This window comes from Pongo abelii, chromosome 5, assembly GCF_028885655.2.
Source record: "Pongo abelii isolate AG06213 chromosome 5, NHGRI_mPonAbe1-v2.0_pri, whole genome shotgun sequence".
Classification (NCBI taxonomy): domain Eukaryota; kingdom Metazoa; phylum Chordata; class Mammalia; order Primates; family Hominidae; genus Pongo; species Pongo abelii.
Window position 1 is genome coordinate 4,762,140 of NC_071990.2, and position 13,748 is coordinate 4,775,887.

The 13,748-nt window shown below is 42.8% G+C and overlaps 1 protein-coding gene across 4 annotated transcripts in view; it reads left to right on the forward strand.

Annotated features, from left to right (window-relative positions):
• The window catches only part of CDYL (chromodomain Y like), a 253,389-nt gene that overhangs the window by 174,337 nt on the left and 65,304 nt on the right, over positions 1 to 13,748 (forward strand). For all 4 annotated transcript variants that reach the window (XM_054557148.2, XM_054557147.2, XM_054557149.2 and 1 more), the window contains one exon: positions 10,732 to 11,398. In XM_054557148.2, coding sequence (XP_054413123.1) covers positions 11,104 to 11,398 — 295 coding nt within the window. In that variant the 5' untranslated portion in view covers positions 10,732 to 11,103. The remainder of the gene's footprint in view (positions 1 to 10,731; positions 11,399 to 13,748) is intronic.

Below are 13,748 nucleotides of genomic sequence, written 5' to 3' on the forward strand. Positions count from 1 at the left end.
ATTATTATTTACATAGCATTTTCTTTTACCATTCTTTTATTTCTGACTTATCTGTGTCTTTGTATTTATGTGGCACCATTTGTAGATAGCATGTACTTGGGTTCTGTGTGTATGTGTGTGTGTGTGTTTTAATCCATTTTGATGATTTCTGCCCTTTAAGTGGAACACTCAGTCCACTTACATTTAGTATAATTGTTGATAGGGTTTGATTTAAGTCTAGTGTTTTTTTTTTTTCTAGTTCTCTGTTTTTTTGGTTTTTGTTCCTCTTTTCTACTTTCTTTGGCTAATAACATTATTGAAATTTGACATTTCATTGTAATTCTCTAATGGCTTTTAGTTATACTTGTTGATATTATTATGGTTTCTGTTTTTGCCTTTTTTTTTAAGTGATCATTGTAGAGTAGTGCTTCTGAGTAATCACTCAGGCTCAGCATCGAATGGGAACTTTTTTGAAACATGAATTACCAGGCTGCATCCCAGGCCTCAGAAATTCTGTGGGAGAGACCTGGCATTTCATGGTTTAAGTAAAGGTATCAGATGCTTCTGAAATGCATGGTAAAAATCTGTTGTACCACCTTATGTAAAACAGAAGAATCTTGTAACAGTAGTATAAGTCAATTGAGTTTTCTTGTTTGTGCTATTGTTATATATTTTCTGTCTACATATGATAAGCCTCACAATAGTGTTTTTGGGATTTTGCATTAAACATTATTACACTGTCTTACAAAATTAAGAGAAACAAAAAATGAGTATTTATATTTATTCACAATTTCTGGTTCTCATTCTTCCTGTATATCTGAGGTTCCATCTGGTACCATTTTGCTTCAGCCCAAATAATTTTCATTAGTGTTTCTTATGATATAAAGTGTTGGGAGACAATTCTCCATAGGTCTCCTGCATTTCTGCACCTTTTGCAAGCAGTGCACTGGCTGCGTTTCTTCTAGACTACTTTTTCAAGGACGTTCATAGAGAAGACAAAAGTCATTTCTCCTGCCAGAGGCTGGAGCAGGCATGCTCACTATCCATCATAAAAGTTTGCCTTTTTAAGCTCAGGGTTCTGCTCCTGTGACATCGTCCATTGCACGCAGAGGTGTCATCCTCTGGGGACTGAGGCACAGCACACCGGAGCAGGAACATGTTGGTACCCTGGCTACTGCACTTGCTCCCGGTTCACTTTGATCCATGACTCAAGAGTCTCTTGCCATCTGTGAGCATTCTTGAGATTGTGGCAGGCTCACTTGTTAGCTTCTGTCCTCCTTGTGGTTTTTCTCAAAGAGGAGGATGGGAGTCTCATGGGTCAATTGGTGAGATTTTAGGAAAATCCATGGGATTTGTAGCTGACATGTTGACCAAATTGTCATCCTAATGATAAATGGTCCTCCACTTTGCTGCCTGCTAATGAGGGGAAATTGGGGAGACGGTTTTAAACACAGCTGCCCAAACAATGCCCTGGTTATTGCTAATTCTTCTCTGGGTGGGAGGATGTCTTCACCCTTTGGTGGGCAGATGGTTCTGACCCTTTTCAAACAGTTAAAGGAGAGAAATTGATAACCACCAGGGGTGGAAAGCAGGCAAATTGTTTTAGCTGAATGTTGGCTAGTTCTTTTGGGAGAAGAAGGGATGGGACTTGTTAAGGCAGAAGGCTAACAGCTAGGTTGCCACATGGTTGGCTCTTCCAGCACTGGTCCTGCCAACCTCAGGTGCTCTGGGAGATGACAGTAAAAGGCTTAATTATTTTTGTAGTGGACCCTGGCAGCTTTAGGGCTGTGTAGCCCTCTCGGAGATTACCCTGACATAGACAAATGCCTGTGGGAAAATGTTAATGTCTAATAAGATCATCGACTAGTATTCCAGCTCTTACTGCCCCCGATGAGATTTCCAGTGCTAATGATGATGACCCACTGGAGAGTGAGAAATTTAACCCAAACAAGTTGATGTACGTTCTTGCCGTCCACTCCACTGCTCTGGGAAGTTCTCCCCTGGCCCTTCCATTAAAGCCACATGATAACCCATGAGATGTTACCATGACTGTGGGGCCCACATTGGTCAAAATGGACGACATAATCAGTCTGTGTAAGCGACCTAAAATTGCCTTGTCCCTCTTGCATCTGGCCCTTGCTTACAGAAGGGCTGGATATGAGTAGGGTATCATTGGTAAACAGGTGAAAATAGCTCCCAAAATAGGAAACACACAATTTTGTCCTGGTGGAAGGAGAGCAACAATGCTAGTACCTAGGGAAGTGGGGAGTGCATTACACCTTGGGAAGTTCTGGGACAGGGAACATTAATGATCCTTGTCATTCAGAACCACCCCTAGAGTCTTCCTCAGGGATGAAAATGCCCTGGTGTGGTTCTCCCAAATTTTTGCAAGGGACCGAAGTGAAGCTTTTGGATCTGCCATTCCTCCTTGCCAGACTGCTCTGATGACGATTTGGTGCATTCCTTTGACCCATGCTGAGAATTCTATCAGAAGCAGCAGGGGATGGTGCCAGCGCCTGCACCTGCCACACAGAACACCTGCTAGCACCTCTGGCTGTCCGCCCACCCATACTCATGGCCGTGGCACAGATGAGTGCCACCTGACTGGTGGAGCAGGAAAACAGGATAAATTGGACTGACCACTGTCAGGCAGTTCTTCCAAAAACAAGGGCAAGACTCAATGATTGAACTGAGCTGTAGACCTTTAAGAGCCATAGCCATCTAGAAAGCTCTGTTGAAGGCACTGTCAGCCTGTGCCCCTATGATGCAGGGCTCACTGGTAATTGTAAGCAGCACTTTCCAGGACCAATGCAACACTGAGACTGTACTCTCCCTGTATGAAGGGCAGGTATTATCTTCCTTGTCTTCCTCCTAGAAGCATGGTGACTTGCACCTTAGCAGTGATCATCAGAGAACTTTGAGTATGTAAAGAAAAAAACTCCATCAGATCCCGTAGTCCTCATAGAACACTGGCAAACTCTCCAAAATGAGGCTACCCTTGAATATCTGGGGCAGCCCCCCAGAAGGATCATTGACTCACCGTGTGTGCGCATCCTACAGGTAGCTTTCCCCACTGTGAGAATCATAGATATGGTGGTGGGAAATTTGTCCGTGACGTTCTCTGAAGTGATCCATGAAAGCATCTGGAAGCATTCATTAATGGATGATAGGATTGCTGTAGATTTCCTCCTTTGGGCCAAGACAGAGTTCATGCAATTGCCAACACATCCTGTATTATCTGTGTCAGTGGCCCCAACCAAAAGGAAATGTCCATTCAGAAGCTTCAGGAGAGAGCCATATGGCTTGCTAAGGTGGACCCTGATGTTTTATGGTATTGCTTTAGCTGGCCGGGTCCAGGATGCTGGGAAGCATGGTTAAGGTCAGGATTTTAGTTTGGCTCATCATGATGATTGGCATCCTGTTGATAGCAACTTTTATTAAATGTGTGAGACAAATTGAGTGGATTTGGTTCCAGCCTGTATTAGATTGATCAGACTGGCTAATAGAGTGGATACTCAGAGGGAAATTTGACAGAAGCCGAGACAGTATAAATACAAGGAGTGGGTCTTGTTGGGAGAGAGTTCTCCAGGGATCTCTTGCATCTCTGTATGTCTCTGGAAAAGAGAGTGAGTGCATTTGTTGTGGACTGTCTTTTCAGTAGTGTTGGTGTAAGCAGTTAGCCTTGGAGACAAGATAGTGTCTCCAGGCCATAGGGTAAGTTTGTTTACTGCGTTGTAGGATAAAGATGGGGGGTGGGCAGGCATGCCCATTATAAGCATTTGGGATCCCCAAGCTCAGGGATCCTTTCTTGTGATGTAACCTACTGTTTCAGCAGTTTTTACCTGTCTTTGTATTGCCCTGTAGGAATTACAGGCTCAGGTAACCGGTACAAGCAATGCTAATAGGCTGACAGGTGCTACTGCTGTGGGTAGGAAAAGCGGTAGTCCCTGTTTACCCTTTAAACTTTCACTTTCCACAGTTTCAGTTACCCGTGTTCAACCATGGCCCAAAAATATTAAATGGAAAATTTTAGAAACTATTTATAATTTTTTTTGCCTTTGAGACAGGGTCCCACTCTGTCACCCAGGCTGGAGTGCAGTGGTGTGATCACAGCTCACTGTAGCCTAGACCTCCTTGGCTCAAGTAATCCTCCTACCTCAGCCTCCCAAGTAGCTAGGACTACAGGTGTACTCCACCATGCCCAGCTAATTTTTTTATATTTTGTAGAGATAGGGTCTTGCTATGTTGTCCAGGCTGGCCTCAAACTCCTAGGTTCTAGCAGTGCTGCCACCTCAGCTTTCCAAAGTGCTGGGATTACAGACGCGAGCCACTGCACCCAGCCAATTCGTTATTTTAACTTGTGTATCATTCTGAGTAGGATGATGAACTTTTATGTTGTCCTGATGTGTCTTGCCCAGGACGTGAATTGTTCCTTTGTTCAGTGTCTCCATGCCATAGATGCTACCACCTCATTAGTTACTTAGTAGCTTGTTCAGTTATCAGATGGATCAGAGTGCATATAGGGCTAGGTTTTATCCGGGGTTTCAGGCATCGGCAGGGGGTCCTGGAGTATATCCCCCACTGATAAGGGGTGACTGTTACACTGTTTCTCTGATGAGGACTCTTGTCTTCTGCCAGCATCCATGAAAATGTCAAAAACAAGTTGGAGCTTGGTAGTTTGCAAGCAGGTAAAATCTCAGACCCTTCAAGTTTCCTTTTGTCTCTTGCAAAAAGTTCTTTTAGCTCTTATTCATCTGAAAGTGTCTTTATTTCACTTCCCCCCTTCTTTAAACTTCTTTTTTGAGATTAACTCACATACCAGTTTACCCATTTAAATTATAGAATTCAGTGGCTGTTAGCATATACAGTTTTGTATCCATCACCACAGTTGAGTTTAGGACATTTTCATCACCTCCAAAAGAAATCTAGTATCCATTAGCTATCATCTTCCTGTTTACCCCTATTACCTTCCCCCCAGCCCTAAGCAGCCACTAGTCTATTTTCTGACTCTATAAAATGGCCCATTCCGGTTATTTTTTATAAATGGCATCATGTATGTGACTGACTTCTTTTACATAGCGTAATGTTTTTAAAGTCCATCCATGTTGTAGCTTGTATCAGTACTTCATTCCTTTCTGTGGCTGAATAATGTTTTGTAGTATAGATATGCCACATTTTGTTACTTACTCATCAATTAATAGACATTCGGATTGTTTCTACTTTTTGACTATTATAAACAGTGCTGCTATGAACGTTCTTGTATAAGTTTTGGTGGGGACAGGTTTTCTTTCTCTTGGGTAGATACCTAGGAGTGGGGTTGCTGAGTCATATGGTAACTGTAATTATTCGAGGAACAACCAGACTGTTTTCCAATGTGGCTGTACCATTTTACATTACCACAAGCAGTACATGACAGTTCCCATTCCTTTCCACCCTCACCACTACTTACCCTTTTTATTATAGCCATCCTACCAGCTGTGAAGTGTACCCGCATTGTGGTTGTGATATGCATTTCCCCGATGGCTAATGATGTTGAGCATCTTTTCATGTGCTTTACTGGTCATTTGTGTATCTTCAGGGAAATGTCTATTCAGGTCCTTTGCCATTGTTAAACTGGGTTGTCTTTTTATTGTTGAACTGTAAGACTTTATACGTTTGTTATAAGTTCCTTATCAAAACAATTTTTTTCCTCCCATTTTGTAGGTTATTCTCTCACTTTCTTGGTGGTATCCTTTGAAGCACAAAAGTTTTTAATTTTGATATCTAGTTTAATCCACTTTTTTTCTTTTGTTGCCATTGCTTCTGGTGCCATATGCAAGAAATCACTGCCTAATTTAAAGTCACAACAAATTACACCGCTATATTCTTTTAAGAATTTTATAATTTTAACTCTTTCTTGTAGATCTTTGACCAACTTAATGTGTGGTATGAGGTGTAAAGGTCTGACTTCCTCTTTGGCCTATGGATATCCAGTTGTCCCAAGATTATTTGTTAAAAAGATTATTCTTTTCCCCATGGAATGGTCGTGGCACTGTTGTCCAAAATATTTGACCACATATAGGGGAGTTTATTCCAGGGCCCTCTATTCCATTAGGCTATATGTCTGTAGTTCCACGCTGCCAGTTTCATAGTATATTAATTACTGTAGGTCTGTATTAAGTTGAAACCAGTTAGTGTGAGTTCTTCAACTTTTTCTTCTTTTTGAAGATTTTTTGGGCTGTTCTCAGTTGTTCTTACCAATTCCATGTGAATTTTGGGATTAGCATGCCAGTTTCTAGAAAGAAAACAACTTTAATGTTAATAAGAGTTACGTCAAATCTAAAGATCAATTTGGAGAGTTTTATGGTATTAACAGTATTAAGTCCCCAGATCCATGAACATGGAATGTCTTTCCATTTAATTAGATATTTATTTCAATAATGTTTTATAGTTTCCACTTTATAAGTTGTACACCTCTTTTATTCCTGTTTTTTTTCTTTTTGGTGATATTATAACTGAGACTTTCTTAATTTCATATTTGGTTTGATCATTGCTAGTGTATAGAAATACAGTGCAGTTATTCCATTTTAAAAATTGATTTTTGTATGTTGATTTGTCTCTTGCAATCTTGGTGAACTTCTTTATTCTAATAGTTTTTAATGGACTCCTTAAACTTTTCTATATAGAAGAGTATGTCATATGCAAATAGCAATAATTGTACTTCTTCCTTTCCAATTCAGATATCTTTGTATTTCTTGTCTAGTCACTCAGCCAGAACTAGCTAGAACTCCAACACAATGTTGTATAGAAGTGGCAAGAACAAACATCTTGTTTTTCTGGTCTTAGGGGGAAGCTTTTAGTCTTTCGGTATTCTGTGTGATGTTATTTGTGTGTTTTTCATAGATTCCTTTTATTAAGTTGAGGAAGTTCCCTCTATTTCTAGTTTATTGACTTCTTTTTTTTTTTTTAATCATGAGGTGTTGGATTTTCTCTAGTTTTTTCTGCATCTGTTGAAACAATATGTGATTTTTTTCCCCTTTATTCTATTGAAGTGGCATATGAACGTTAATTGACTTTCACATATTAAACCAGCCTTGCATTTTTGGAATAAATCCTTCTTGGTCATGGTCATTTTTGTATATTGCGGAATTCAATTTGCGAATGTTTTGTTGAGGATTTTTGTGTCTATATTCATAAAAGAGGTATAGGTCTGTAGCTTTCTTGTGATGTCTTTTGTTTTGGTATTGGGTAAATAGTGGCTTCATATAAAGTGTGGTAAATTGTTTTCTAATTACTGGAAGAGTTTATGAAGAGCAGGTATTAATTTTTAAAAATTTTGGTAGAAGCTTTCTAATCCTATGCTTTTTTTAAGGGAGGTTTTGATGATCAGTCTTATATAGGCCTATTAAGATTTTCTTGATTCAGTTTGACTAGTTTGTATCTTTCTAGGAATTTGTTTATTTCATCTGAGTTGTTAAAATTATTGGCATATAGTTGTTCATAGTATTTTAATTATTTTTATTTCTATATGGTTTGTAGTAATGTTCCCTCTTTAATTCCTGATATTAGAAATGTGGATGTTCTATTTTTCTTAATCAAAATAAGTAAAAGTTTGTCAATTTTGTTAATTTTTTTAAAAGAAACTTTTGGTTGTGTTGCTTTTAAAATATTGCTTTTCAGTTTATTAACTTCTAAATTGTTTCTTTTCTTCTGCTTGCCTTGGGTTTAGTTTCCTTTTTTGCCAGTGTCCTAAGATAAAGGGTTAGGTATATTTGAGGTCTTTCTTCTTTTTAGTGTAGGTGTTCACTGGTAGAAATTTCCCTCCCATCACTGCTTTTGCTGTATTCCATAAGTTTTGGTATGTTATGGTTTCCAACTTCTCTTGAGACATTTTGGGGGGAGGTGGCCCATTGATTATTTAGCATGGGTTAATTTCTGCATATTTATGAATTTTCCCAACTTCTTTGTTATTTTCAGTATCATCCCCATTTGGAGATAGAACTTGCATGATTGCAATCCTTTTAAATGTACTGAGCTTATCTTAAGACTTAGCATATGGTCTGTGCTGGCGAGTATCCTGTGTGTGCTTGAGAAGAATGTATATTCTGCTGTTGTTGGGTGCAGAGTTATCTCCTTGTCAGACTTGCATAATGTTTCCATCACAAGAATTAATGGAGCAGTTTGCCTGCCCTTGGATGTCTTATTGCTCCGTCACAGTCTGATGCTGAGATCTCAAGCTATGGCTGCCTGCCAGTTAACTCAAAGAATGGTTTTCATACCTGTTTTTTTCTTTTTTGGGGGACGGAGTCTCGCACTGTCGCCCAGGCTGGAGTGCAGTGGCTCAATCTTGGCTCACCGCAACCTCCACCTCCTGGTTCAAGCAATTCTCCTGCCTCAGCCTCCTGAGTAGCTGGGACTACAGGTGTGCGCCACCATGCCCAGCTAATTTTGTGTGTTTTTAGTAGAGACGGGGTTTCACCCTGTTGTCCAGGCTGGTCTCAAACTCCTGACCTCGTGATCCGCCCGCCGTGGCCTCCCACAGTGCTGGGATTACAGGCGTGAGCCACCGCACCCGGCCCACATTTTTTTACTAGCTGAAAAAGATTTAAAAAAATAATATTTTACGATGTGTGACAGTTATAAAATTCAAATTTTAGTGTCCATAGATAGAGGGTTTTTTTGTTTTTGTCTTTGTTTAATGCCATTTCATTCATTACATATGGTGTCTGGCTACTTCCTTGCTACAGGAACAGGGTTAAGTGATTGGGAGACCAGATGACCCATAAGCCTAAAACATTGACTCTTTGGCACTTTATGTAAGGTTTGCCAACTCCTGGTCTAATGTGTCCGCTATGACTTCCTTATGTATACTCATTCAGGCCACTGAGTATGCCTAAAAACAGAGCACACACCTACCCTTAGCTGTGGAAGCTACTGTTGCTCTTCCTCTTTGCTCAATTTCCTGAGGAGGGAGGGGCAGGATCTGCCTGGGGCCTGGCAGCAGCAGGTCCCCGGGAATGCTGGCCCTGGGGGAACCAGTGGTACATGGTTAAGGAGGGAGGGGAAAGAAATGCAGTGTGCTCCACCAGGCTCCTGCCTCGGCTCTAAGGAAACAGAGGAAAGCAAACGGGAATACTCTGGTTTAGTATACTGCCCGTTTCTGGAGCGGAAATTGATTTAAGGTGGGTTGGGCAGGAGGAGAGGGGAACATTAAACATAGCTTTCCTACAAGACATAATCTCTTTGCCCCTTTTCATTTAAAACTCTTAAACTATTTCTGCAAAAATGTCATTTATATGGACTTTCCCAGAAATATGTCTTTTACTTAAATTGAAATACACCCTCATACACAACTATTCACAAGTGAAGGAGCAGGGGAAAAATCACTTTCAAAAGCTTTCCCTGCTATGATGCGGACTGCGTGGACTCACACTTGCTGACCTGACATTTGTTCTGACTCTGGAGATCTGTCAGACGTGAAATCGGCCCTATGATGAGCTAAGGTCTTGCCGTTCCTAATCCTTTATGCTCAGAAGCAATAATATGTATTTAATTTTAGGCTGTTCAGTAGTTAAGGGCTTCAGTTTTCTGTATCTCAGGTAGATATACTGGAGAGTTTTTTGTTTCTTTGAGAGCAGAGAAAATGATGGGGATGGGGTATTCTCCCGTTCTCTACGATCATCTGCACTTCTACTCATTACGCTCGAGTATTTGGGGATGTTAGAGAACCAGGCATGCCGTAGTGTCGGACCTACCTCAACTGCCGGAAATGTACTGATGTTCTTAATAATTGATAGGTGCAGACCTTTGCGTTCTTAATTAAAGAGCCGCTCCGTGCCTGTAGGCCTCTGCCCACAAGATACAGAGTCACATGCTGCCCCCAGGATGCAAGCTGATGCTTTTATAGTAACTGCATATGTAACAACAGATTCTAGGTATTTCTCCAGTAACGTATGGAGGTACTGTGTCACATAATTCTTGTTCATGTGAGCAGCGGAAGATCTCTCTTCCATTTACACTTTGGATGTTAAGGTAGTAGAATTAGTCACAGTGATAAAACATGCTTACAAGGCAGGGTTGTGTGAATTGATAAATTTGATCCAGAATGTATTGGTCATCCATTTCAATGTTTAACAGCATCTCCATTGAAAGATGTTAGTGTAAAATTAATTAAAACCAAGATTTGAAAATAACCTGATTGCTCTAGACTGTTTTATTACAATCAAGTATGATGTTCTCTGTTGACCTTTTTAGTTTTAATTGAGTGCTTCTGAATGATACTTGTGATACAGATGATATGTTTCTTTGATGGCAGTTTCACACCACAGCCCCTTGTAGCTCATTCTCAGCCCCTTGTAGCTCATTGCTGTCACCACTCCAGGCTGTTGCCTGGGTGCCCACTGCTGGAACCCTGGGATGACCAGGCACAGCTGCAGATGCCTCGAGCTGCTCCAGCCATGAGTGTGGAAACCAACTCGGTGATCAGGCTTCAACACAGAAATAGCAGAGAGCCCCTTTCAGTCACAAGAAACATAAGTCACCTAATGCATATCCACACGTTCTCAGCATAAAAATTTAGCATCTAGTTTGACTTACTTTCAGGGAAATTGCCCACACCCCAAATGGCCTATTACTATTTTATTGAGGTTGCAGAAGAGATCATTTTTATAATCTATTGTGGTTTTTGCTATTTTTGATGTTTCCTAATGAAACTTGCACTTTTCCCCCCAAATTTTGATTTTTTTAAAACTATTTTTTTCCTTTTATGAACAGGTTGAAAGGATTGTTGACAAAAGGAAAAATAAAAAAGGGAAGACAGAGTATTTGGTTCGGTGGAAAGGCTATGACAGCGAGGACGACACTTGGGAGCCGGAGCAGCACCTCGTGAACTGTGAGGAATACATCCATGACTTCAACAGACGCCACACGGAGAAGCAGAAGGAGAGCACATTGACCAGAACAAACAGGACCTCTCCCAACAATGCTAGGAAACAAATCTCCAGATCCACCAACAGCAACTTTTCTAAGACCTCTCCTAAGGCACTCGTGATTGGGAAAGACCACGAATCCAAAAACAGCCAGCTGTTTGCTGCCAGCCAGAAGTTCAGGAAGAACACAGCTCCATCTCTCTCCAGCCGGAAGAACATGGACCTAGCGAAGTCAGGTATCAAGATCCTCGTGCCTAAGAACCCCGTTAAGAGCAGGACCGCAGTGGATGGCTTTCAGAGCGAGAGCCCCGAGAAACTGGACCCCGTCGAGCAGGGTCAGGAGGACACAGTGGCACCTGAAGTGGCAGCGGAAAAGCCAGTCGGAGCTTTATTGGGCCCCGGTGCCGAGAGGGCCAGGATGGGGAGCAGGCCCAGGATACACCCGCTAGTGCCTCAGGTGCCCGGCCCTGTGACTGCAGCCATGGCCACAGGCTTAGCTGTTAACGGGAAAGGTGAGTGTCTAGGGAGCTGCCTCGGGCTCCGTGGTGATCCCAGAGGGCGTGGGTCCTTCTCTAGAGATCAGGCCTTGAGCTATGGAGAGTCCGGGGATTCTCACTGCATCTGCTGGAGGCTTGCAGAGATTTTGCCAGCTTCTCCTTTCTTCGCTTGAAGCCTTTGATTAATTTCTCTTAATTCGGCACTAGTTGTCTCTGTGTAATTTGCCATCCACAGACTGTGCTACCACACTGACTTGCTTTAAACAGTATCTCCCTCTAACTAGGTTATTAATAAGGTGAGTAAGTTTTTACAGCAAGTTTCTGAAGCTGTCTACCTTTCTTCGCCTCTTAAGTGCTGAGTCTTGTCTCGTGTTAAGCGTTTTCTTCTAAATGTGGCCAGCATTGATACAGAAGTGCTGGTTCTTATTTTGCTCATCTGTTTGAATACCCAGGAATGCCTTTCAGTGGGAGCATTGCTAACCCAGCAGGGCCTTTGGGAGCCGGGCTCGTTTCTCTGTTGTGATCGGCAGTGCAGGTGCCATTGCTTCCCCCGTCAGAGCCCAGTCTGCCTGGCACCAGTGGTGTCCTCTGTTTTACTCTCATCCCCAGCCCCGCTCCTGGGTTCTGCAGCTGCCTTGGTTGTGCCATGACCTGTCCATCTCCCAGGACAGCACAACTGGGAGTTCATACGGGTGGCTTCCTTCTCCTCACTTGCCACCCTGTGCCGGCCACAGTTTTCTCTTACAGGTCCTCATGACTTCTCACCTGCTGAAGCTTTCTAGTAGAGCTTCCTGCTTCCTGCCTTCTGACAGCTCCCATCCCTTTTCAGTCATTCTTGGACTAGGGTGGTGTCCACTGGTGCCCCCACCCCATTACCTTCAGTAGCAGATGTGCCCTGTGTGTCTGCGACCCGCTCCCCTGTCCTCTGGCTCCCTCTCTCTGTCAGCACCAGGGCCGCACGTCATCCCCTCCTCTCCATCTGCTCAGGGGCGCCCTGCCACCTGGCCCTCTCCTCTCTCTCCTTTCTGAGTTGTAGTCTTAAAATTGTCTCTTTAGCCAGGCGTGGTGGCTCATGCCTGTAGTCTCAACACTTTGGGAGGCCGAGGAGGGCAGATCGCTTGAGGTCAGGAGTTCAAGACCAGCCTGGCCAGCATGGTGAAACCCCGTCTCTACTAAAAATACAAAAATGTAGTCAGGTGCGGTGGCGCGCACCTGTAATCCCGGCTACTCAGGAGGGTGAGGCATGAAAATCGCTTGAACCCAGGAAGCAGAGGTTGCAGTGAGCTGAGATGGTGCCATTGCACTCCAGCCAGGGTGACAGAGTGAGACTCCGTCTCCCAAAAAAAAAAAATTGTCTGTTTACCTGTGTGTGTCTCCCCCAACCCAAGCTCAGTAGAATAATAACAAACAGAATACGGTGGCGTTGGTTTGTTTGGGGAGCTACTTTCCTCTAAAGCGAAATGGGCACTAAGACATTCTCACCATCCTGCTGCGGTGCATTCAGCAGGTTTTCTCTTCGGCCCAGGCCCTTGTGTAGCAAAGAAGTGGAATATGAACTGAAATCTGGGGTTTCCCTTTGACAGGAAATTGCCATCTTGCCAATGTTTTTCAGACACGCTCTTGACCCAAACGGTGCCTTTTCCGGCTCCATTGGAGCTTATGAACTTGTTTGCAGGTTTGACTTCCTATGTTGTTGACCTCATGGATACAGTTTTCTCTTAGTTATGTGAGGGATCAGAGAAGTTCAGAGGTAGAAGGGACTCACTTCGTAGCACGCTGTATTTTGCAGTTAGGGAAGTCGAGTCCAGAAAGAAGGTGATGTTCATGGAGAGAACTGAAGCCAGAAGGGGAACCAGAGCGTGTGCCTTAGTGCCTCCCTGGCGTTCTTCCCAGCATTGCTTGTTGCCTCCTGGACAGATAAGCACCTCTGTCTTCATTGATGACTTGGGGGCCAGGCACGGTGCTGGACTGTAGTGCTACCAAAAAGGACTGACGATCTATAGTCCGTGGGCTTGGCCCTGCCCCGCTCCTGGTTTTGTATGACCTGCAAGCTCAGAATGGATTTTGCATTTCCTGATTTTGGGGAAAAAAAAAAAAAAGAGGAATATTTACTAACGTGAAAATATAAGAAATTAAGATTTCTGTGTTCACACATAAAGTTTTATTGGAACACAGCTAACCATCCATTACTATGAATGAATGGAGCTATCCGTTCATTTTACTTCCGCCACCAATCCCGGCTAATTTTTGTATTTTTAGTAGAGACAGGGTTTCACCATGTTGGCCAGGCTGGTCTCAAACTCCTGGCCTCAAGTGATCCACCTGCCTTGGCCTCCCAAAATGCTGGATTACAGGCGTGAGCCAC